Source organism: Cervus canadensis, chromosome 24 (assembly GCF_019320065.1).
Source record: "Cervus canadensis isolate Bull #8, Minnesota chromosome 24, ASM1932006v1, whole genome shotgun sequence".
Lineage (NCBI taxonomy): Eukaryota > Metazoa > Chordata > Mammalia > Artiodactyla > Cervidae > Cervus > Cervus canadensis.
The window spans coordinates 36,617,071-36,644,315 of record NC_057409.1 but is presented as its reverse complement, the minus strand read 5'-3'; the positions used below and the strand labels follow the sequence as shown (position 1 = coordinate 36,644,315).

The window sequence follows — 27,245 nt, the reverse complement described above, 5'->3', positions numbered from 1 at the left end:
TTGAACAAAAGGCACTTTTGTCTGTTTTATATATATTTCAGGTGAAATTATCTTTCATTTTTTATCCAGACAAATACATAACATGCACATAAATAGTGATGTCTCATCTACTGGTAATTTACTGGCATGAATAACATACAATAATGTCAATTTGCTTTAGTAGCAATTCCATGAATATAGGAGAGTCCATGGGATCATAGTTTTCTCCCTAGTCTGTGGAAAAAGAAAACCTAATTCATGTTAAATTATAATAGCTTCATAAATAGATAGCTTTAGGAGAAATGATTATATAATTTGTATTCTAAGTGGGACACTTTTGAGAGTGAAATGGGGTGTTATCAATAATCATACCAATTAGACATAAACTAGAACTCTCCTGGGGAAAATGAAACATTAGGTTACCATATAGTCATACTTTTAGGTCCACTGCAGCAAATTCAATCCACATTGGAGTTTAGCATCATAAGACTACTTGGTGATCAATTGAAATTACCTTTTTTCAAGGAGTTAGGAATATATGCAGACTGGGAACTCTAAAAGCAAAGTAATATTGTGTTTTCTTTTGAATCATAGGAAAAACTGAAGTAATCCAGAAACAACCAAAGCTAAATGGTCCAATTATTCACTTTATTCTAGTGGTACTCCTATACTGAATTTTTTAAAAAAAAATCTGACTATGAAATGTCGCAGTCGGGCACATTTCAAATTTTTTTAAGTCCCTTGCATTCCTTTCCTAATCACTCACCCCTACTTCCCAGAAGGCCCTGCTGTCTCGAACTTTAATTTTCCCTGTGCTTGGCTTATTTTGCTGCATGAGTTTGTATCCCTAGAGAATATGTAATTTTGTTCTCTTCCCTCATGCTGTATTTTAATATATCCATTTTGATATAATTTATCAAAATTTTCTTTAATGGTTTTTTCTTTAGTCTTTTTAAAGAAATCCCACAGTAATAATAATTATACACATGTTACATTTTCCTCTAAAATTGTAAAGTTTACATTTCACATTTAGGTCTTTAACTGGAATTTACTGTGTGTATAAAAGTGGGATTCTTTCCTTTTTTTCTTTTTATTTCACATGAAAAAAACCCTAGTGTGTTATTTTGACTAATTCATTCTTTAGTATCTGATATGCAACACCATCCTAATCATGTGTCCAGTTTCTGTATATGCATGGGTGTGATTCCAAGTGTTTTTCTGTTCCATTCCCAGTGTACTCTGGGTTACTCTCTGTTAATAGCTTACTCTCTTAATAGTTACTCTCTCTTAATAGTTACTCTCCTTAATAGCTCAAACTTTAAACATCACCTAATTATTCATTGCTCTTCCATGTAAATTTTATAATTAGCTTGTCAATTTCTCTGAAAATTCTTTGATATATTCTTGGAATTACATTGAGCCCACCGATAAATTTAGATATATTTAAAATTCAAATTGAGATTCAGAGTTGAACTGATTATTCAAAAGTTCTATTTCTCTCTGAGTCAGTTTATGTAATTTTACTTTTTTCAGTAATCTGTCAGAGTTACCTAAATTTTCATATTTGTTGGATTAAAATTGATAATTTTCTTGTTAATATTTGTAGCATCTGTTATTATTCCTAAAATTGTCTCCATTTTTCTTGATTAGGCTTGCCAAGTATTTGTCAATTTTGTTAGTCTTTTTTAACAATCTTGTTGATTCTCTCTATTGTGTCTTGTTCTCTAATTCTTTAATGCCTTATTATTTTTTTATTGAGGTAGAGTTGATTTACAATGTTGTGTTAGTTTGTTTTAGGTGTACAACAAAGTGATTCAGTTTTATATATATACATATATATATATATAATTTTTTTAGGATTATTTTCCCCCATAGGTTATTATAAAATATTGAGTATATCCTGTCCTTATTTTTTATTCTTCTTATTGCTTTGAATTCATTGCATTATTATTTAGCTTATTAGCTGATGGCTAGGCTCATACTTTTATTTTCTTCTGTTCAAAAACTGAGTATTAGAATTTTAGCATTACTACTTTAATCACATACCATAAATTTTGATAAGTAGTGTGTTTGTTACAATTTATATTTAAGCCTTTTAAAATTTAATTATTTCCTTTCCCATGAGTCATTTAAATAGATGCATGTGCATTTCAACTTATAAATTTCAGAGTTTTGCTAGGTAACCATTTTTATTGATTTATAACTTCATTTTTAGATACTGATTTTTTGGAATTAAAGTTGCTTTATAAACTAGATCATTATATAATTTTCACAACTGTTCCATGTGTAGTTGAAAAGAATGTTCATTCTCTAATTGTTGGGTATAACATAGTAGTTTTTCTTTCCTTTTTCTTAATTGAAGTATAGGTGACAATAATATATTAATTTCAGGTGTACAACATAGTGATTTGGCATTTATATGCATTATGAATTGATCACCATAAAGCTAGTAACCAACTGTCACCATACATGTTATTATATGTTATTGACTATATTCCCTATACTGTACATTATATCCCAATGACTTATTTATTTTATAATTGAAAGCCTGAAACTTTTAATCCTTTTCATCTGTTTCACCTAAGCCACATTCCCCACTCAATCCCCTAACCCCTACCTCTGGCAAGCACCAGTTCTCTATGTCTGTTTCTGTTTTGGTTGTTTATTTTTGTGTTTGTTCTTTAGATTCCAAATATCAGTGAAATCATACAGTGTTTGTCTTTCTCTGTCTAACATATTTCACTTTACATATTCCCTCTAGGTCAATCAGGGTATGGTGTTTCATATTCAAGCCTTGTACATCCTTTTTTTTTTCTCCTCACTTAATCTGAGATGACAAATCAGTTTAGTCACTCAGTCATGTCCAACTCTTTGAGACCCAATGGACTCCAGCACTCCAGACTTCCCTGTCCATCACCAACTCCCAGAGCTTATTCAAACTCATGTTCATTGAGTTAGTGATGCCATCCAACCATCATCCTCTGTCGTCCCCTTCTCCTCCCACCTTCAGTCTTTCACAGCATCAGGGTCTTTTCAAATAAGTCAGTTTTTTGCATCAGGTGGCCAAAGGATTGGAGTTTCAGCTTCAGCATTGGTCCTTTCAATGAATATTCAGGGCTGATTTCCTTTAGGATGGACTGATTCGATCCCCTTACAATCCAAGGGACTCTCAAGAGTCTTCTCCAGCACCACAGCTCAAAAGCATCAAGTCTTCGGTGCTCAATTTTCTTTATAGTCCAATTGTCACATCCATACATGACTACTGGAAAAACCATGGCTTTGACTAGACAGACCTTGGTTGGCAAAGTAATGTCTCTGCTTTTTTGTCTAGGTTGATCAATATTCAGAAAAATAAGATCATGGCATCTGGTCCCCTCACTTCACGTCTAATAGATGGGGAAACAGTGGAAACGGTGAGAGACTTATTTTGGGGGGCTCCAAAAATCACTGTAGATGGTGACTGCAGCCATAAAATTAAAAGACACTTGCTCCTTGGAAGAAAAGCTATGACTAATCTAGACAGTATATTAAAAAGCAGAGACACTACTTTGTTAACAAAGGTCTGTCTAGTCAAAGCTATGGTTTTTCCAGTAGTCATGTATGGATGTGAGAGTTGGACTGTAAAGAAAGCTGAGCGCCAAAGAATTGATGCTTTTGAACTGTGGTGTAGGGAAAGACTCTTGAGAGTCCCTAGGACTGCAAGAAGATCTAACCAGTCCATCCTAAAGGAAATCAGTCCTGAGTATTCATTGGAAGGACTGATGCTAAAGCTGAAACTCCAATCCTTTGGCCACCTGATGTGAAAAACTGACTCATTTGAAAAGACCCTGATGCTGGGAAAGATTGAAGGCCAGAGGATAAGGGGACAACATAGGATGAGATGGTTTGATGGCATCACCAACATAATGGACATGACTTTGAGTATACTCTGGGAGCTGGTGATGGACAGGGAGATCTGGCATGCTGCAGTCCGTGGGGTCACAAAGAGTCAGACATGACTGAACGACTGAACTGAACTGAACTGAGGTTGGTTATAGCGTTTCTTCTAAGAAACAAGAGTCTTTTAATTTCATGACTGCATTCACCATCTGCAGTGATTTTGGAGCCCCCAAAATAAAATCTCTCACTGCTTCCATCGTTTGCCCTTTTGTTTGCCATGAGCTGATGGGACAGGAGGCCATAATCTTAGTTTTCTGAATGTTGAGCCTTAAGCCAACTTTTTCACTCTCCTTTTTCACTTTCCCAAGAAGCTCTTTAGTTCTTCTTTACTTTCTGCCATATGGGTGGTGTCATCTGCATATCTGAGATTATTGATATTTCTCCCAGCAATCTTGATTCCAGCTTGTGCTTCCTCTAGCCCAGCATTTCTCATGATGCTCTGCATTTACATAATTTATATTTAAACAAGCAGGGTGACAATATACAGACTTGACATACTCCTTTCCCGATTTGGAACCAGTCTGTTGTTCCACGTCCACTTCTAACTGTTGCTTCTTGACCTGCATACAGATTTCTCAGGAGGCAGGTCAGGTGGTCTGGTATTCCCATCTCTTTAAGAATTTTCCACAGTTTGTTGTGGTCCACACAGTCAAAGGCTTTGGCATAGTCAATAAAGCAGATGTTTTTCTGGTATTCTCTTGCTGTTTTGATGATCTAGTGGATGTTGACAATTTGATCTCTGGTTCCTCTGGCTTTTCTAAATCCAGCTTGAACATCTGGAATTTCATGGTTCATGTACTGTTGAAGCCTGGCTTGGAGAATTTTGAGCATTACTTTACTAGCATGTGAGATGAGTGCAATTGTGCAGTAGTTTTAATATTCTTTGGCATTGCCTTTCTTTGGGATTGGAATGAAAACTGACCTTTTCCAGCCCTGTGTCCACTGCTGAGTTTTCCAAATTTGCTGGCATATTGAGTGCAGCACTTTCACACCATCATCTTTTAGGATTTGAAATAGTTCAGCTGAAATTCCATTACCTCCACTAACTTTGTTCGTAGTGATGTTTCCTAAGGCCCGCTTGACTTCACATTCCAGGATCTCTGCCTCTATGTGAGTGATCACACCTTTTTGGTTATCTGGGTCGTGAAGATCTTTTTTGTACAGTTCTTCTGTTTATTTTTGCCACCTCTTCTTAATATCTTCTGCTTCTGTTAGGTCCATACCATTTCTGTCCTTTATTGTGCCCATCTTTGCATGAAATGTTCCCTTGGTATCTCTAATTTTCTTGAAGAGATCTCTAGTCTTTCCCATTCTATTGTTTTCCTCTATTTCTTTGCACTGATCACTGAGAAAGGCTTTCTTATCTCTCCTTGCTATTCTTTGGAACTCTGCATTCAAATGGGTTTATCTTTCCTTTTCTCCTTTGCTTTTCACTTTTCTTTTCTCAGCTATTTGTAAGGCTTTCTCAGACAACCATTGCATCTCTTTTTTCTTGGGGATGTTCTTGATCACTGCCTGTACAATGTCACAAACCTCCATCCATAGTTCTTCAGGCACTCTATCAGATCTAATCCCTTGAATCTGTCACTTCCACTGTATACTGGTAAGGGATTTGATGGCAAAGTTATCCATTTACCTTGAAGTTCCAGCAATTTTTGTTTCATTGATTTAGCAGAGGCAGGTAGTTTAGAAATATAATAGAAATATAATATATATCGGGTCCTATAAAAGTATTATCACTACCTTGTTGTCGTTCACTCAGTCATGTCCAACTCTTTGCGACCCCATGGACTGTAGTACACCAGGCTTCCTGGAGCTTGCTCACACTCTTGTTGATTGAGTCGGTGATGCCATCCAACCATCTCGTCCTCTGTCATCCCCTTCTCCTCCTGCCTTCAGTCTTTCCCAGCATCAGGGTCTTTTCACTACCTAGTGACCCAATTTATTTCTAGTATATAAGGATATATTTTTCTTTGATATTAATACAGTTGAGACAGTTTTGCTAGTTTAGCATTGGACTTGTATATCTTTTTGTAAACCCTTTCCTTTCAACATTTCTATATCTTCGTGTTTTAGGTATATCTCTTGTAGAAAGCAAGTATTTGAATTAAACCATTTTAATGATCTTTTTCCCTAGAAAGTTTAGTACATTTGCACAGATTATATTTACTTGTATAGATTCAGTTCTGTCTTCTTCGGACTACTTACCACATTTTTTTCACTATTTCATTTTATGTGTGTTCCTATTTCCATTTCATTCCTTCTTTCAAATTGTGTTGGATTTTTCTTTGCTTTGGTTTAGCTTTGTCTTATTCATTTTCCCTTATCAGTTTGAAACTTGTTATATTCTATTTATATTTTTAAAATTGCATGCATATTTAACTCAATGCAGTCTAAAATTAATGAATATCTTTACTTTTCTTGCAAACAATGAAAGACTGTAGAGGGTTTTAATGCCAGTTGGCCAAGATCTAGTTCTCTGTTTTTGTTTTAACATTGACAAAGTTTTAACATTGACAAAGTAGACTTTATTTTTATTAATTGTTAGGAAAATGATTTTTAAATTTGCCCCGAAGCTTAGTATAGTCTTTGCCCACCATTTTTCCTTGCATCTCAGACGTCCCTTTCTAAGATCTGTGTCCTTCTTCTAAAAGAAACCTTTCAGACATTTCTTTGGTGATGATCAACTGGCAGTAGCTCTCTCAACTGAAGTTTAATCAAAAATACTCCCACCTGGAATATTGGCTTTATAAAGGGGTGTGTGGCCTGACCTTCCACTCCACGTGAACACTGACATTTAATTTGTGGCCCATTGAAAACCCATACTCCGGTCTTGCCATAGTCAATAGAAACCCTTGGGGCAAATATTCCTTCACTAGTTCACACATTTCTCCCTACCTTCACTCCAGAATTGAATTTTCTTGTAATTTCTACTTTTTAATGGTCTATCATCTCATATCAGAAGCAAAAGCAAAAATAAAGTGAAAAAAAACTTGGATATTTTATCCAGCATTTTTAAATGTCTAAATCAAAAGATGTTTGTCTTCACACTTAATCCATCATATTGTCAGAAGTAGCAGTCCTTATTTGGTTTTTAAAACAATTACGCAAGATATTAGCATGATCTGAGTGTTAAAATGCCAGCCCAGCCAAATCATGTACTCAATTGTAATGTCTGCATCTAGCCTGACACTGAATCATTTCAGTTGCCTGCAGCTACTGCAGAAATGCGCAGGGACAGAGACAGCCTGTCAGTTGCTTAATGATCTCGGGCAGAGAACTGAATACAAGCTAAGTAATAAATACTGGCTCACAAGCACATGCCCTCTAGCAAACAAGGTTCCAGTGTGCACAAAGACCGAGAATAACTGCTTTTTCCCAGTGGTCTTAAATAAATAGGTATCTTACACCAGCAAGAGCTTTACATTTTTTTGTAAGGCAGTAAAAATATTATTTAATTCCCCAGGGACCAACATAAACTATTGTCTTTAGAACAGTTCCTGCCCTGTGTTGTTATGTTTCCAGGATCAATCAGGGTTTCTTCTTAAATAATAAGTTTAGATATAGTCTTTCAGGGGAAGGAATGTATTGTAATTATAACCTTCAATTAGCCGTCATATCTTGGTAACAATATTTTCTACGTCCCCAGGCAAAATAAAGTACAGCTGTTTGAATTAGTATTCTAGTTCTCTGCTTTACCTTCATAAAGGAAACATTCAAAATACATAACGATCTTATCAAATGCAGGAAAAAGTGCCAAAAGAAGTCAAGGGAAAATAGCCTGATACTTGAAGTTTTCTAGTTGAAGAATGTTAGAGAAATACTGCATAATGCATGATGTTTTGTAATTTTAAGTAGACAGCTCTGTAACCATTGCAGAGAGCACCTTATGTACAACCAAACCATATGAAATTGATGATATGCTACTATATTTGACCATCAAACTTAGAAATTCCATGAAGTTCAACCTAACATTTTATCTCACCAGTTCAAATTGCTTCTTGTTTGTCTGGGAACTACGAAGTTATGACATAATGGAACTGAAGCTGCTTTGTGGCATTATGGAACATAGAATAGAAAGGTGATCTGGCAGCCATGTTAATCAGAAAGAATTTAAATCTGCCTACTTTTCTTTTAGGACCACCAGCAAAATTTTCTGTGGTATATCAACGGTACCAAAGTTTGTTTTGATGTTCAGTTTTAACTATGTCTCTGAAACTCCATGGTTCTCTTCCTCCATGCAGCCTTCTTCTGATTCATTTTTCTCCATTTGTGCTGTTTTTCTCTGTGATGTGAATCCATCCCTACCCATTCTGTCATGTCTCCATTTTTTTGCTGCTTCATCGGATAGCTCTGAGCCATTAAGAGGCAAGTTCCATCAAAAGAGGGAAAACTGACTTTCCTTTATGTCCAGGAAGAATCCTTTGTCTAAGGTATTCCATAACCCTGCTCCTCAAATCAATACTTTCTAACTTACACTTTGAAAGGAACTTATAAGGAAAATAATTCCGTATGGCCACACCCACAATATAATGCCTTGACTACTCCTTCACACACTATGAAGTTGGTTCTTGTTGCCAAGGATCTTCCATGAGGACGTACAGTTGAGTCCTTAGCTTTATACTACAAGAGCACCCTCCATTGTCCATACAGTAACATACACACTACAGTACCATAGAAATTGTTAGTACTCAGGGTCCTCTTGACTATACGATCCCCAAGTCTGCTTTCACCTACAAGATTCGTGAGGTTTATAAGAAGAAGTCAATATTTGAGTTACTCTATGTCATCATCCCTGAATGCAGACAGTGACTTTCCAAAAGTTACTGAGTTTGACAATTTACGTGAATTAAATTTATCAATAATAACTAACCTTCCCTTTAATGTTGTGCTATATAGTTAATTAATGGGAATTATTTTGATAGTGGTCTCAGTTCTATTTCCCAACTTAAAGTAGGATTTCTTAGGGTCAATAACTGATAATGTCTGGGTTTTATCATAAGAAGCTTTTGAGAGCAGAGAATTAAAATTGTTTTTCATTCAAAATGCCTTGAGTTTCCTAAGCAAATAAAACATATTGTCTAAAGAAGCCAAGCCAACCGACATGGGAAGCCTTACATAGCACAGTCTGGGTTTTTTGATTCATCTTCTGTTAGTCTTCTCAGTGCTATTTAATAGTTAAAAGAAATATATATATAAGAAAAACAAACTCTGCCCCATACGAGTTAGGTTAAGTTTTTACGCTCATTAATCATGAAAAAGCTAAAGCTCATCACCTAATGCTATTCCACCAGTGTTGTTTCTGTCCTCCTGTCATTAAGCAATGAATCTCATTGCTTTATATTGGAAATGTGTCAAAATGTGACATGATAAGAATAGATTTGCATCACTTGCCTTGTCTTCCAGACTGGAGTTCCTTTTTAGAGATAGATGTTCCAGGCTTTTCCAAATGCAGATTAGCATATCTGAAATCTTTAGTAAACTGAATATTTAATACAAGGAAAGAGTATAGATATTTAGTTGGGGTGTTATGGCACCATGGTAACGATAAGTTTAATGCAGAAATTCATCTGAGCCTTTGCATTCTAAAGTCTTTCTATCCTTCTGACCTGCTATCAAGTTTTGGCACCAATAAAGTTGAGGATAGTTTCTCATCATCACTGTCCATCTTTTATTAATGATAGATGCTCATCATTGTGTTTATCTTCTATTCTGCCTTTTCACATAGGTTAACTTTATCTTCAATGGCAATATGTCATATTTTTTGTAAAATTACATCCCAACATAATTAAATTTCTTACTAGGCTTCTTGATAGTTTCATTTAAGTTGTAAACAATGGGAAAATGCTTAAAGGGCTAACTTGCTTGAAACATCCAGGGTATTTGAGATAGTGTGTTACCTGACAGTGTGAAGTAACTGCCTCTGCCTGAAGAGGAAGGGATTAAGGAAATCTTCTTAGAGGAGGTAACTACACTGAAGCTTACAAGTGGGAATCTGCTAGATAGAAAAGGGGCTTAAAGGCTCTGCAAGTGATGGAAACAACACATGGAAAAGTATGAGATGTCTTATCTGGGAGACTAACCAGTTTGACATAAGTGGATCACAGAGCACTTGAGGTGAGCACAGAGAGAGAAATGAACCAAACAACAAAGGTCAGTTGCCTTTATTCATTGATGAGTCAGATGGATGGACCATAAAATATATTTTAAATGGGAAAATTATGTGATTACTTGTGTTTTACATGACATTAATGTTCATTTTTAAACGGTAACTTTCTACATGCATGCTAGAAATCATCTTTTCCCCAGGTGTATATAAGCATGAATTAAGACCTTGAAGATACCAAAGAGGTACAGATCTGAGCATCAGAGAGACCTGAGAATGAATCCCCTGTCTGCTTCTTCCCAGCTGCATAAGAGTGGAAAAGTTATACCTCGTATTAAAAAATATTAAAATGAGGACATTATTCCACAGGGCTGTTATGATAATTAAGAATTACAATTTATAAAAACTAGTTGGAACATAATTGATATTCTCTATATATTAGCACCTATTTGACATTATAGATTGAGGCATTGTTAAGAATGCTATTACTTGAATCATGAAAACTGTTTCCATTTGAAAACACATGGGACATGGGATTCATTAGGTAACTCTAAGATGACAGCAAGGGCTTCCCCTTGATAGCTTGATAGGTGGTAAAGAATCCACCTGCAATGTAGGAGACCCCAGTTCGACTCCTGGGTCAGGAAGATCCCTGGAGAAGGGATAGGCTACCCGCTCCAGTATTCTTGGGCTTCCCTTGTGGCTTAGCTAGTAAAGAATCGCCTGCAATGTGGGAGACCTGGCTTTGATCCCTGGGTTGGGAAGATCCCCTGGAGAAGGGAATGGCTACCCACTCCAGTGTTCTGACTCTATAGTCCATGGGGTTTCAAAGAATCAGACACGACTGAGCAACTTTCACTTTCAAGATGATAGCGAATATTGTTATATATATTTTTTAACTGACACAAGTGAATGTTTGATGTATGTATTTTTTGTGACCTGTTGACCTATGGGAAACTTCACATTCTTTCCCACATTAAATTTTTCTTGGCTTCTAAAGAGTAGGTATCTTACTCTCATAAGTTTCTGAGTATTAACAAAAAGCTCTTGCTTTTATTTTTCAAGCACATCTTGATAAGATGGAGTCAAATTTTTATTTTCCTGAAGAAATGCTGTTTTTCATTTGTCAATTAAGCAATTTCCTCTTTGTCAAACATTTTCAATTGAAACCATGCCTATTTAAGCAGAATTTGATCTGTTGTTTATGAAAAATTAGAGAAAGAGCCTAACTCAACTGAGTTTATTTATTCATTCATTCATTTATTTGTTTTTTTCTCATTTCAGGCCCCATTTTATTCTGTTTACCCTCACAACTCAGCCTGATGTAGTAAGCTCTTCTTTTTTTTATTAGCCAAAGTGAGAGAGCAGTTGCATGTCCTTGGAGTTTGTGGATGTTTGTGGAGTTTGTGGATAAAAAACTGACATCCTTGGTTAATCTACATCTAGTTCTAGAAATTGAATATATGTTTGCATCATGCTAATTTTAGGTTTTAAAAAGCTTCATATTTAAAACCTCCTTATTAAAAGTGATTTCACACTCAAATCCCCACTGTCTCTGAAATATGCAAAGATAGAGTCATGGAATTACTTAAGATTCTCCATGAGGAGAAAACTACATGCAGAAACCAACTTAAAATGTCTCATTATTCAATACTCAAATTTGCCTTCATGGATTCATTTTCCAGAGCTCCCACTACTTCTGTAACCATGTTAACACTACCCTGGGAAATATCGCTGCTGCTGCTAAGTCGCTTGGTTGTGTCTGACTTTTTGCAACCCTAGTGACTGTAGCCCACCAGGCTCCTCTGTCCATGGGATTCTCCAGGCAAGAATCCTGGAGTGGGTTGTCATTTCCTTCTCCAGGGGATCTTCCTGACTTAGGGATGAAACCCAAGTCTCCAGTGGCTCCTGCATTGCAAATGGATTCCTTACTGCTGAGCCACAGGGGAAATATGGCTAAACCAAATCAAAATACAAAGGCAAAAATGAACTAAGAGTACATAGGCATTTCTCTTTAAGGTCAGATTCATTGTTTGTTAATCCCACACTACTCTTTCCTTAACAACCCTACGCAGGAAGCGCCGGTGGTGGCCAGAGCAGCATTGTTCCTGGAATGTGCCCGATTTGTGCACCGCTGCAACCGTGGCAACTGGCCAGAGTGGATGAAAGGGCATCACGTGAACATCACCAAGAAAGGCCTTTCCAGGGGACGGTCCCCCATCGTGGGCAACAAGCGGAACCAGAAGCTGCAATGGAATGCTGCCAAGCTCTTCTACCAGTGGGGAGACGTGAGCTTTTGATTTTCTTCTATAAAAATTAGGCCGAGTGAAGTGAAGATGTTTTGAGCTTCTGTTTGTTCATTTGTTTGGGAGATAATTTGAGTATCTGTTATGTACCAAGTACTGAACAAAATATTTCAGGGGGAAATAATTCATTTAATCTTCCAAATAAATCTACAAAGTTAGACATTATTATCTCTTCTGTCTCCCTTCCTGATCCTCTGCCTCTTTCCTCCCTGTAAATGTAAACATTCTCAGCACCTCTTATCAGTTCTTCCTTTAAAATCCCCACCAGGATTACGTTTATTCCTGTGTTTTCTACTGCTAGCTGTATGCCAGAAGCACCCAGTTCTCTATCCACAGCACTTTTCAGATCCCTGACCAACTTCACCAACTGTACTTTGGAGGCATTCACTTAATGTTCTGAGACTAAATCTGACCAAACTAAAACACTTCTCTCCATTTAAACACACCCCCATCTGTAACCCCTCTTGAAATTTCTCTTTTTTCTGATGGAACTACCATCATCTGAAATGACAGCCTTTGAACATATTCTCAACCTCCTTGCCTTATTGATTCCACCTCTTCCATGTCACTGATGCCCTTTGAGGTCAGATCTTCATTACTTCTCCTCTGTGTGACTAAAGTATTTTCCTATTTGGTTTCCTCCCACAATTTCCCCTCTCTGACCCATCCTACACACTGCCAATAAAATCTCCCTTTGGCATAGCCCGTCTAAAAGCAGAACATTCATATCTCATCTCCCAGCCTCCAGACTCTCTCCTTCCAATTCATTCTCCAAATTGCTGTCAGAATGATTAGGCTAAAATGCAAATCATGTTATAGTGCTTCAGTGGCCCTTCTTTTCCCTTGGGATAAAAACCCAAATTGCTCAGCCTGGCATCTCGGCTCTTTCCACAATCTTTTTTCAAATCACACCAATTATAGATGATAAAGTCAATGAGCTGATGTATCTAAAGGACATTTATCTCAATCCTTTACATCTAAGAGGTGTTCAATGATAAGTTATGATACTAAATTTTGAAAGCAGGGTATATGGTTTGTCTCTGCATTTTTAGACAGCTAGCACAGTGTCCTTGGAAGGAGTGATAAGGCTTCTCCCCCGCTCAAAAACTGCCTTTCATCCTTCTTCAGAAGGCAAAATGAAGTCCAGCTTCAAGAACTTTGGAATCTGGTCCCAATTTACCTTTCCAAGCCCTCAGGCACATTATTTCTGCTCACAAAATGGTGCTTCAGCCAAGTGGCTTAGTTGATAGTCTCTGAACACATCAGTGCATGTCCCTGAATATGGGTCTTTGGGAACCGTCCATCTGAAATATCCACTTTTCCACCTTCCCCATTAGCCTAACACCAGTTCTTGAGAATCTACAGGAATGAGACTTTGTATGATTCTCTGAAATGAATCTAATGTCTTCATTTTCTAATATATAAGGTAATTTCATTCTCTTTCACCACTTAATGTCCTTTTTTCATATGTTATTATCTCCCCTATAGACTGTAAGCTCCTTGAGGTAAAGAGCAAGAGATAAAGTCAGACACCCTATGTTTGAATCCCAGTTCAAGGCTGCTGAGTGACCTTGAGCAGGTTTTTTCAAGCTTTCTAACTTTTCTAATTGCCAAACAGTGATATTTCTTTTATGAAAGTTTATAATATATTCAGGCATATTAAATAAAGATACTGATGCACTATAACAGTTTATTCAACTTTATGTTTTCTTTAGTAACTAGCAAATTACCTCACCTAATAAATATTTGATGAATGAAGAATGAATAAACATATCCCTAAAACACTTTGAGATGTAGAGCTCTAAATTATTATTTAGATACTTTATATTATCCCATGTGTTAAAAAACGCCGCAGGAGGAAAAAAAGCCGCCTCTAAGGACCGGTGGTAAAGGCCTTTATTGAGCGGTCCCTCTCGGGCAGAACTCCCGGGGGCGGGTGAGGAGACAAAGGGAGTCTGCGAGGTATGAGGGGTGGGGAGGGGTTTTATAGCCAGGGCCGGCGTTTAAGCCAGGTCTTTTCATATAAGGAAGAAAGCGCGGGCTACAGCGGCAGTTAGTGTCCGAGGGCTCTGTGTTGGTACATGATTGGACCAGGCTGCAGAGGGTCAGTCCCCGGAAGTTAGCCAGCCTCCGGAATTTGCCTTGCGGAACTTTTTCTGGGGCATGCCCCGACCTTTCACCATGCAAGTTCATTTTCTGAGAAACCTTCTAAGTTTTGTGAACTGTGGGTTTAACTTAAATTGCTTGGTTTCAGAATCTGGGGGAGATCAATGTAGATTTTTCCCCCTTTGACTCTCACTATTAAGTCTTCTGGCTCCACTCAGACTCATAATTCCTCGTGTCCTTCTGTCGGGGGAGTGTGTAATTTCCTCGGTTCTTTCTCGCTGCAGCAAAAATTTGAAGTGATGGACAGACCAGTGTTACAGCTTCGTGTTACAGCTCAGTTTTATTTAGAAAGCAAAGGAAAATACATTCTTGAGGTGTGAGAGGGGGTGTCGACCCGGAAGACTCAAACAGAAGAGAAGCCCCCAGCTCAATTTTGGTTCCTCTTTTTGTATGTTTTTTCCGCCTCCCCCTGGGCCTGCCCTATGTAAATTGGACTAGCCAGAAGTACTGTTTGTTTTACCTGAGGTCCTCACTCCAGTCCTCAGACCTTCCTTTTTTCTCTTTTCACGGGCTTTTCCCGCTTTGTCTTTTAGCCACTGCCATTCTGGACTCCTTTTTCCTATTCTAACTACCTAACACTTCTTTAGAGAGAATTTCTAAAATAGTAGCATCAGGACAAGGCTTTCTGTTGAGGTGGTAGTTTTTGCTTTCGTGTTTTGTTTTGTTTGCTTAGAACTTCTCAAGTTAGCAACCAAGCTGCATTTCTTTTGTCTTGATGTGGTTTTTGTTACTCCACAATTCCAGAGTTTAAGGAGACCCCTTTGTTTTCAAATAACCAAGATGTTCAAACAACATGTATTTTTATTTGAAGAGCTCTAGGCATATCTTTTGAGCTTTCCAGGTGGCTCAGTGGTAAGGAATCCACCTGCCAATGCAGGAGACACAGGAAATATGGGTTGAGTCCCTGGGTCAGGAAGATTCCCTGAAGTAGGAAATGGCAACCTGCTCCAGTATTCTTACTTGGAAAATTCCATCGACAGAGGAGCCTGACATGCTGTTGTTCATAGGGTCACTAAGTGTCAGATGTGACAGCATGCACATGCACACACGGATGTATTTTTGTCACTTTCCAACAGCAGATCTAATCTCTTACATGCCCAGAATTTAGTCGTTTTTCTAAATATTTGAAAAGGATAATGCAGGAGGAAAGAAGAAAATTAGCTGGAATTTTGTTCTTACCAATGCACAGATTACTCAAACTGTCAGACCAAGTTCAGTGCTCATTTTAGCTTTTTGACTCTCTTTCCTATATATGTGTCTCTTCTTTTATTCTATACAGTATGTAATTGGAATGTGAAAGGAATTAGAGGTAGCATATTTGGTCTCTTTGGGGGAAGTTACTTTTTTTAAATCAGACGTTTAGTACGCGATGATTCAGAAGAACAGATAGCAAGCATTGATTTTGTGAATACCTTATAAGAGCCGATGTTGATTATGTGTTGAGGTAAAAGTCATGTTTCTAATGCTGATGTTCAGTACACTCTCAAAAGAGTAGTTAATATTTCAAAAGAATAGTTAATATTTCTTTCTAATCCATAGCATATCATGAAGGGGAAACAAAGTCTATAAGAAAATCATTGATTGCATATATGATGAAAGATACAAATAAAGTTGCAGTTGTAGAAGTCCTACCAGCCTCCAGACTCATTAGCATGACAGTGCTATCCTCATAAAACTGCATGATCAGAAACATGCTGAGGAAATGCGGCTTCTTATTTTTTTCCTCCGTTAAAAACAACTATCTAGGACTTCCCTGATGGTCCAATGGTTAATTCTCTGCACTTCCAATGCAGGAAGCATGGGTTAGATGGGGAAACAATGGAAACAGTGAGAGACTTTATTTTTGGGGGCTCCAAAATCACTGCAGATGGTGACTCCAGCCATGAAATTAAAAGACTCTTGCTACTTGGAAGAAAATCTGTGACCAACCTAAGCAGCATATTAAGAAGCAGAGATATGACTTTACCAACAAAGCTCTGTCTAGTCAAAGCCATGGTTTTTCCAGTAGTCATGTATGGGTGTGAGAATTGGACCATAAAGAAAGCTGAGTGCCAAAGAATTGATGCTTTTGAACTGTGGCGTTGGAAAAGACCCTTGAGAGTCCCTTGGACTGCAAGGAGATCCAATCAGTCCATCCTAAAGGAAATCAGTCCTGAATATCCACTGGAAGGACTGATGCTGAAGCTGAAACTCCAGTACTTTGGCCACCTGATGTGAAGAACTGATTCATAGTAAAAGCCCCTGATGCTGGGGAAGATTGAAGGTGGTAGGAGAAGGGGACGACAGAGGATGAGATGGTTGGATGGCATCACCAACTCGATAGACATGAGTTTGAGCAAGCTTCAGGAGTTGGTCATGGACAGGGAGGCCTGGAACGCTACAGTCCATGGTGTTTCAAAGAGTCAGACACGACTGAGCAACTGAACTGAACTGGGGAACTAAGATCCCAGGTGTCATGTGGCATGGCCAAAAAAAAAAAAAACCTTTTTAAATAAATAAAAATAGTTAAAAGAAAATGCAACTGCATACTCTCTTTTGTGAGATCTATAAAATAAATGACCTTTGAGGAAATAAAAATACTTTCAGAAAAGTTTTGTGTGAGAATAAATACCATTCCAGGTCCTATAAGTCTAGGCTGAATGACCTTGGAGCCAGCATTAGTGCCTTCCTTCTCTGGATTCCCATGTTGGGAAATGTGGTGGTAACAACACTATGGCAAACAGAGGACGCTTATGCTGAAAGCAGTCCCCATGAACTGATGGCTGACGACCTCTGTAATGTGAGAGCCTCTTTTACAGTCTGACATACACCTCACGCTGTTTCATTCTTTTTCTGTGCATGGTAGGCAATCGGCGTCCGGTTGAATGAGCTGTGTCATGGGGAAAGTGAGAGTCCAGCCAACCTGCTGGGTCTCATTTATGATGAGGAGACCAAGAGAAGACTGAGAAAGGAGGATGAGGAAGAAGACTTTTTAGATGACAGTAAGGAGACTCCCTTTACTACAAGAACCCCTGCTTGTAAGAATCTCTGCTTTAGGAGCACGTAATATTTCTCTTTCCTCTTTCACATTCTTACCACCTTGGCATGTCTTCCACTGTACCTTCTCCCCATTCCCTGTGCGTGGATGTGAGCATGTGCATAAAACCACACAAAGTGAGGGCAGGAGCCAGAGGAGAAGACTATGGACATGAGCAAACAGCTGTAGACCCTATGAAACATTCATTGCTTTGTAGTCTCTGACTCCTAATATTGTAAATGTCAAGATCAGTTTTAGTCCTCCTTGAGAAAAAGTAATTGTGGAAAAGTGCTGTTCCAGAAAAGGGTTTGGTCAGGTTTTGTGGTTTTTTTTTTTTTAATTACTCTTGAAGATATAAAAAAGGGCTAGACCAAATGAAATTAAACATGAAAAACTTCTCAAATCACTAAAATATTAAAATATTTAATCATGGTTTATTATCATTTTTAACATGAAATTCAAATTTTAAGATTCAGATTATTAGAACTATGAATGTTTGATTTACTGTACTTATTTATTAAAAGTATAATTGAGTCTCGTCATAGAATAGAGACAAAGAGATTCCTGAACATCTTTCTCAACACCATTTTGTGCAACACCATTCTGTTCTATACCATACAAGCTTGTGTGTCTGTGTACCGTTGCCTTTTATGGACTAGCAAATTCCAATATGGTTTTGGAATGAGTATCATTAACTGATGAAGACACTGAGGTCTCTTCCTTTTGACCTACCCTAGTGATTTGAAATGCAGATTCCCTGATGATGTCTTAAGGATTATCCTTAGTTAAGTGATGCCAAACCTACTTCATCTTTAAAGGCATGAAATAGAAAAGAATGGCTAGAGTGTAATATTAGACAGAACTAAATAATAATCAAAGAAAACATATTGTCCTCTACTTTCATACCAATAATTTTTTTTGCATTTTCCCATCATTTTGCTCTTCCTCAGCCCTTATAAGAAAATCTTGACTTAGCTGTTGGCAAAACACCAAATTTTGATGTTAGTCTTTTAATCTAATGATGAAAGTTGTTCCCAAAGATTCCCTCAAGTTCACAGGAGTCTGGGTTATCCTAGAATGACTCACAAAATTGGGTCTGATTTGTAATAGGACTTGAGGATAATCCAGCAACCACAGAATCTAGTTTAGGCCTGCCAGGAGACATCCCCAAACTGCCCCATATCTCCTAGGGGTCCTTCAGAACATAGAGAAGCCAAAGCCTCATTAGATGGAAGCTTCATAGGCGAAAATGGTCTCACATTTCCATGAGACCACATAAGTATCACTGGCAATATGGTATGCTTGATATAACAGTTTTTTGGTGAGACTATTTGTAAGTCAGTAATTGTTCCCTGTAACAGAATATTTCAGATGATACTTATGAGAAAGCCTGGACTAAGACCAAGCTCATTGTCTATGGGACTGACAAGAAGAATCTAGATGATATCTTTAGGATTATAAGCACAGAGCCAGAAGTTGATACTAAATAACTAGTGTTCAATTATGTTTTAATAAACAGTTGCACATCTAGGCAAGTTCTAGAGTCATGTAGACTCTAGAACATTCATTCACTGCATATAAGATTGGAATGTCTTCTTTAGTTCCACTTTCAAGTCAATACATAGCTCAGTTTGCATTTTAAAAATAATTATGGTATTAGCAAGTATCAGTCTGGAAACAATGAAGGAGTTTGTCTTTTTCATTCTTTTTTTGTTTGTTTGTTTTGTTTTTGGGGTTTTTTTAGTACCATTTTAAAAATTTTTATTTATTTTAATTAGAGGCTAATTACTTTACAATATTGTGGTGGTTTTTGCCATACACTCACATGAATCAGCCATGGGTGATTCCCTCCCACCTCCCTCCCCATCCCATCCCTCAGGGTCATCCCAGTGCACCAGCCCTGAGCACTTGTCTCATGCATCGAACCTGGACTAGCAATCTATTTCACATATGATAACATACATGTTTCAATGCTACTCTCTCAAATCATCCCACCCTCGCCTTCTCCCACAGAGTTCAAAAGTCTGTCCTTTACATCTGTGTCTATTTAGCTGTCTCACATATAGGGTCATCATTACCATCTTTCTAAATTCCATATATATGCATTAATATACTGTATTGGTGTTTTTCTTTCTGACTTACTTCTCTCTGTATAATAGGCTCCAGTTTCATCCACCTCACTAGAACTGATTCAAATGCATTCTTTTTAATGGCTGAGTAATATTCCATTGTGTATATATACCACAGCTTTCTTATCCATTCGTCTGCCGATGGACATCTAGGTTGCTTCCATGTCCTGGCTATTGTAAACAGTGCTTTTTCATTCTTAATAAGAGGCAATGTCCCCAGCCACATATTACCTCTGTAGAAAATATAATGGTTTTCATGGGGAAGCAATAGCCAGATATCTTCAGAAAGACCAAAATTCTACCTACTATCAAAATAAGCTATGATTATATATTATATCAATTATGAAAGCCAAATACACAGGAAATATTTTAGAGCTATTTAAAGATATTTTTAGGAAGGTTAATATGTAATGATATAGTTATTGCTTGATAAGTTGATTCATTCAAACTATTTTCTTCTGTGGGAGACATGTCTTTGTCTTCTTTTCTGAACACTGATAAGTAATCAATATATTTCTCCATTATTTGTGATGTCATCTATCTGAGAACTAATCCTGAGGATTTAAGTGTCTATAGTGTTACCTTGGCCATTATCTGCCTTTATAACAAAATCCATTTGTTGGTCTATGGTGGTTACAACGTTTAACTCATTCAGAGACTGGTATTCTTCAAAGCAAAGGAGAATATTTGCATATTCTAGTATAGCTATTCCTTAATATGACAGGCTAGCTTGTATAAACTGTATAACATGGATGACCAAGTAAATAAGTCTTGTTTATGCTACAGAAACACATCTGGGTTAAAGCTGAAACAACTTCACTGCCCTAAGAACATTAAGACAGATATCTCTTACAAAGTAAGCCGACAGGACTTTCGTAGTTCCAAATCTATTCACGGCCCTATACCATGTATAAATCTGATTGAATAGCTATGTGAAAATCTGGGAAGGCTGCTTTCTGTTTTTGTTTTCACTAAAAGGCTATCCAGCCTAGTGGAGCTGCATTTTGTTTGTAATGCCTTAAGGGAAATAATTCTTACTGATTGACATTTTAATACTGAGGTATTTGTTATAGAATTGCAAAATGGAGGGGAAAAGAGGTGTAAGGTGATGTATAGATTATGCTAAAGGGCTCAGGTAAATGAACATATACAGGTGACATCCTCATTTACAGTTTTATTTTGCACATGGATAGGTAACATTCTCATATACAATTTGATTTTACACATGTGTAGCTATGTCCATCAAACCGTGCCTCTGTATTTTTTATTGGTTGTTTGCTTATGAAAGAACTCTTTCCTTCCATAGGTACTGTGAACCCCTCTAAATGTGGCTGCCCCTTTGCCTTGAAGATGGCAGCCTGCCAGCTTCTCCTGGAGATTACCACCTTCCTACGAGAGACGTTTTCATGTCTGCCCAGACCACGCACTGAGCCTCTGATGGTTAGTGAAGCTTATTAATAATGAGGCTACTTGGAGAATCCAGCCAGGTGGCTTGGTTTTCAGTAGTCACAATTTCCTCAAATATCCAATGAACAAATATTATCATAAAGGTTAAAAATTCAACCACGGGATTTTCATATATAAAAAGAAAATCTCTCTTTATCTATTAAAAAACTGAAAATTGACTTTAAAATCACAAAGACTGCACCACTGGGTAATGTCTAATTGATCACTGTCAGTTAACCTAGGAATGTCTAAGCACCTTTCTACGTTCCTTTATTCTGCAAACTGTGAGGAGTTTTATAGCCAGTGATTTTCCAGAAATCACTGATAGGTTTGTTTTTTTCATACTCAGTTCAGTTCGGTTGCTCGGTCATGTCCGACTCTTTGCCACCCCATGGACTGCAGCACGCCAGGCCTCCCTGTCCATCACCAACTTCCGGAGCTTACTCAAACTCATGTCCATTGAGTCAGTGATGCATCCAACCATCTCATCCTCTGTCATCCCCTTCTCCTCCTACCTTCAATCTTTCCCAGCATCAGTGTCTTTTCTAGCGAGTCAGTTCTTTGCATTAGGTGTTCAAAGTATTGGAGTTTCAGCTTAAGCATAAGTCCTTCCAATGAATATTTAGGATTGATTTCCTTTAGGATGGACTGGTTGGATGTCCTTGCAGTCCAAGGGACTCTCAAGAGTCTTCTCCAACACCACAGTTCAAAAGCATCAATTCTTTGGTGCTCAGCTTTCTTTATAGTCCAACTCTCACATCCATACGTGACCACTGGAAAAACCATACTAACAATTCATAAATTTATGTGCTTCCAGTGAATTTTCTCATTTAAATTATGAATGAAAAGACTCAAGTCTTTAGCATGTAAATGTCTCTGAACAAATATTTTATTCCTGCAGCATTTCTTATGGATACAGATAGGCAGAAAAAGACCATGTGTGCATGCACACACACATGCACATGCACACACACACGCACACACGCACACATGTGTGCACAGAAACACAAAGACACACAGGCAGGCATACATTACAGACACACTTGTATGCCATCAGGGCCTGATTTTTTTTAACTTAAGATACAAATTCCTGCAAGAGCCAGGAGTCATCACAAAGCACTTTGGACAGAGGTCCATCTCAGAGCCGATTTTCTTGGCCTTTTGTTCTCTAATGGGCACCATGCTTCCAGTGGTTCTTTTATTATAGGCCTTACCTGACCAGAGCTGAGGAAGCAGACAAATCTTTTTTTTCTCCCCTTTATACAAAATTTACACTACCAGAGAAACTGGTACACTAACAATCTATGTGCTTCCATTTAGGTGAATTTTACAGTGCGCCAACTCTCCTGCTGTTTTGACCAATCCCAGCAAGACCCTACTGCAGTCCTGGGGGGTTGGAGGTTGGCATGAGGAATGGAACCAAAAAGTCAGTGCTCTGGTATTCCTGAGTTGTTCCTCTAACTCTGATTTTCCATTGTCTGCACAGCCCATTTCCTCACATTCTAAAACTTAAAATGGAACTCTTTGTAGGTAAAATATGTTTTCTAGAGAAATGTGTCCACATTTGGACTGTGAAACTGCACCATTTAAGTACTACGAAATGGAGTTCCTCCTACTGCCCTTATTTAATTTCATGTTATCCTGAACCTTTATTTTTCTGAATTGTCACCTTTACTATTATATTGAGACTACTCTAGAAAATCAAGTAAGTCTGCCATTTAAACATGTTTAAGTCAAGGTTAATCTGTAGGTCTCTGTGAGTGTTATTCACATCAATATTCTAATTATACTGAAGTCTTCATAAAAGCTCAGAAACACATCTGTTAAATTCTCAGATTTTCATTTTTTATTTATTTTTTAATATTTATTTGGCTGTGCCAGGTCTTAGTTATAGCATGCAGGATCTTTAGGTGTGGCAAGCAAACTCTTAGTTACAGCATGTGGGATCCAGTTCCCTGACCAGGGATTGAACTTGGGCCCCCTGTGCTGGGTGTATGGAGTCTTAGCCACTGGACCAGCATGGAAGTTCAAATTTTCAGATTTTTAAAGGTCACCATTTTGACGTATAGTGATTGAAAAAAAATAAGAACCTTAAAGTCTGATTCAGTTATTTTTGTTCTTTCTTTCAACACTATAAAGCTATAGTTTAATGTTCCTTATTATTGTAACAAATTTCTTTTTTTAAAAAATTAATCAAATCTTTAAAAAATGACTGTAAAATCAACTGGCTGTCTAGTAGAAAATGCCAAAAAATTAAACTAAAACAGAGGCTGCAGTTATTCAATCAATAAGAGGAAATTTTTCATTGCCTTTAACTAGGTCTCACAAATCTTTTGTTCATTGAACTATAACTTTTATTGTCAAGTATAGGTTCATAAATTTTGGGGGGATGTGACCTTTGGAAAATGGGAAAGAGCTCATGCTTAATCTATGTAACTATACTTGATGATAAAGAAAACTTGAATCACACTGTTAACTATTACAGAAAAAACAGTGTCATAAAACCATTTTACTAACACAGAAACTATAAATGCTTGAAATAGGTTTTTGAGAAGTTGCACAAAACAGTGAATCTAACAGGCTAAGCATAAATACCATTAAAATGAAATATCCTAAAGTTTTAATGAAACACTTGCTGTAAGAATATTTATAGATTTGGGGGATATTTTATTAACTGAGTAACATTTTTAACAGCAGTAAAAATAAATAGCTACCTGAATGTCCAGAATAATAAAAGTATAAGCTAGAAAAATAATCACATTAGAAACTATAAATATTCTAGTATCTGAGACTTGAGGAGGGGGGAAGATAGGGAGCATAAACTTTCTACCAAGAAAGTCTTTCTGATAGAAATGTCATAAGATCATTTCCTTGTGAAATATTTGTTTGTTTGAAAAAGTCCTGGTTATATCCGAAGTGTGCAAGAGAAAGGGCCTTCCCAGCTGGTGTTAGTGGTAAAGAATCTGCCTTACAAGGCAGGAGACAAGAGATTCAAGTTTGATCCTTGGGTTGGGAAGATCCGCTGGAGGAAGACATGGCAACCCTCTCTATATTCTTGCCTGGAGAATCCTATGAACAGAGGAGCTGGCAGGTTACCATCCATGGGGTCGCAAAGAGTCGGACAGTATCTAGCACACACGAGGAAGAGAAGGGCAAAGAGCCTAAAATACAATAAATCAAAGTTAATTTGATAGAGCTAGGCAATCTCAGGAGGTCACTCACTGGATAGTGGGGCGTGGAGGTTAGTGAAAAGGAAAATTAATATCAGCTAAATAAATACTTTTACCAACTTAACATGTTTTTTCCATCTACATCCCTAGATGGAACTTAGTTACTTGTTTCTCCCCCCAAAATGACTTCTGGTAGCATTTTTATTCTCTCTTTTTGTAAACCATACACATAAAGAATATCTAGGAAAGGGGAAAAGCAGCATTTTAACAAGATTTATCATCTAAAAAAGCATAATAAGCCATTTTTCTTCAAGTAGTGATTAACTTCCAAACTTGAAAACACAAATTTTTTTAGAGAGTTTTGTCTATAAAACTACAGATCTATTAAAATGTTTCCCTGTTGAGTTGGTGAAACCAGTAACTGATGACCAAGCAGCATGGAATTAAATTAATTCCCATCGGATGCCAAGATGATCCTTAATAACAAAGAAAAAGACCATAGAGAAGTCTCTTTACATCTATGTTCACTCATTAGGGAGAACAACGTATCAAATGCTTTTGTACGAGATTGTGCTAGAAACTGTACCAACGGTACCAGTGGGATTTAACAAGTCGCATTATAAAGAATACACCACTGGATCCCAAATGCTCCTAAAACTAAACAATCAGTGAAAGTCGCTCAGTTGTGTCCAACTCTTTGCGACCCAGGGCAGAATACTGGAGTGGGTAGCCTTTCCCTTCTCCAGGGGATCTTCCCAACCCAGGGATCGAACTCAGGTTTCCCACATTATAGGCAGATTCTTTACCAGCTGAGCCACCAGGGAAGCCCAATCAGAAGCGAAACACAATTCACATTCATATTTGCAGAGTAGATGTGAATATTTGAGAGTAAGGCTATGAGAAAGGGTGGTATAAAGGGTGCAGAGGTGGGAGTGAGGGTGATGCAGAGACGAATAAGCTGTAACAGAACCACCACAGGAACAACACACAGGGAAGGAGCAGAGGGCCAACGCCGGCCAAAGGAGGGCCAGGAAAAATCTGAAGGACCTTCCTGAAAGAGATCATATATGAATACAGCTTTGAAAGATAAGTAGGGTTTTGACTAGTAGATACCAGAAGTTGGAAGAAATAACTACTTTAGAGAATCAGAATTGTTATTACTTTTTGTCTCAACTAAGAAGCTTATCTAATTAAATTTGGCTGCCAAACTGGAAAGTAGTTAGGTTGTTTTCTTTTTCCTAAAAAGGATTAATTTCAGAGGAGCAATTATATTCCTAGAACATTTTTTGACAAAGTTAAATAGAACTCCATGTGGTTCCTTCTTTTTTCTAGATGTGATACAGTTTTCTGAGTACCAAAGGGTAACTTCTGTTCTTAATTCAAAGGGAAAAGAAACTATAAAGTCTAAAAGTTTCATTTACTAACAACAGTTGAAAGTATAAGGTTTTAATCTCAATACAAACTGGGTTTTTCAAAACATCTTTTGTTTTTCAAGCTACTTGAATCCAAGGACTTATTGTTTCATAATTAGAAAAAAAATCACTGTATAAAAATAAGGTTAGCATTTTATATATTTTTCATTTATCAGGTCCGAAAGTGTTTTATAGATTAATGATTAAATATGATCTTCAGCATGAGTGAGTCTCCATTCGTAGAACAAATCAAATGTCCATGCTCACCTCACAGATTTAACTCCTAGTAAATACTTGCATTCCCTACTTTCGGCTATGGGATCATTTTGTTCATAAGCGGATGGTAAAGGAACCCCTCTTATATTTGAAATCTTCCTAAAAGAGAAGGAGAGATTCTCCCATTGTCTGATCCTGTTCTGTGCCTCTGGCCGTCATACACGAGGTTTCTTAAGCCAGAACTGCCTTTTCCTACCTGTTTGCTGAGCAAATTTTACTTAATCCTTAGGACTGAATTCCAACATCACCTTGGTATTTGTTTTCTGTTTCTGTTCTGGGATATGATGATATGTAATAAAAAATTTATGTTTGGTCTTCATCTGCATTTCTGGCACAGTGTTCCTAAAACCCTTGGAATTTCTTAAGGAGGGTGACCAAGGTGTCTTAATGAGGTGACTTGTGTTATGTCTCTAGATTACCTAAGGATCAGCTGGACACCGAGTGATTAGAAAAATGAAAATTTCAGTACCACTCCCCTCACCTCTAGGTGACACTGATTTAATCAATCATGCCTATTTAATGAAACCTCCATAAAAACCCAAAAGGACAGGATTCAGAGAGCTTCTGGTTAGTGAACATGTGATGACTGGGGAGAACGGTGGCCTTGGAGGACTTGGAAGCTTGGTTACCCTCACCCCATTCCTGGCCCTGTGCATTGCTTCCATCTAACTATTGATGACTATATTTTGTTTATGATAAACCAGTGATCTAGTCAGCAAAATATTTCTCTGGGTTCTGTTACCACCTCTAACAAATTAACTGAACTGAGGAGGGGTGTTGTTGGAACCTTCAATTTATAACCAGTTGGTCAGAAGCACAGGTAACAACCTGGGCTTGCAATTGAATCCTTAACCTGTGGATTAAGGAAAATGTTTTCATGGCCGCAGTCTGAAACTGGCATAAGGTAGATGGAAATTGACTATTTAAATGCTGTGTGTGCTATTCAAAATGGAGTGAGGTTTGCCAGAAGACCAATGCAGTGCTGGGGAGATGCCATCATTCACATGCTCCCCACTGACATTGCAGGACTTGGAGAGCTGCAGACTTCGTTTGGACCCTGAATTGGACCGGCACAGATATGAAAGGAAGATCAGCTTTGCTGGCGTCCTGGATGAAAATGAAGACTCAAAAGATTCCCTTCACAGTAGTAGCCACACCCTCAAATCAGATGCAGGTGTTGAAGAGAAGAAAGGTATGGATAAAGCAAAAATTAATTCATGTTTCTGGGTTTCTCAAGGGATATTTGGTCTGGGTCTAAACTGCAGAATTGTGCACGGAAAGAAATCCACATTGTTGGCTC

General features: G+C 37.6%; 1 protein-coding gene across 15 annotated transcripts in view; it reads left to right on the top strand.

Moving 5' to 3' along the window:
• UNC80 (unc-80 homolog, NALCN channel complex subunit) overlaps positions 1–27,245 on the top strand; it is a 222,378-nt gene that overhangs the window by 86,028 nt on the left and 109,105 nt on the right. For 10 of the 15 annotated variants that reach the window (XM_043445612.1, XM_043445611.1, XM_043445610.1 and 7 more), the window contains exons 23-26: positions 12,100–12,312; positions 17,342–17,513; positions 20,948–21,081; positions 26,972–27,137. In XM_043445612.1, coding sequence (XP_043301547.1) covers positions 12,100–12,312; positions 17,342–17,513; positions 20,948–21,081; positions 26,972–27,137 — 685 coding nt within the window. The remainder of the gene's footprint in view (positions 1–12,099; positions 12,313–17,341; positions 17,514–20,947; positions 21,082–26,971; positions 27,138–27,245) is intronic. The other 5 variants (XM_043445618.1, XM_043445613.1, XM_043445623.1 and 2 more) reach the window with 1 other exon arrangement.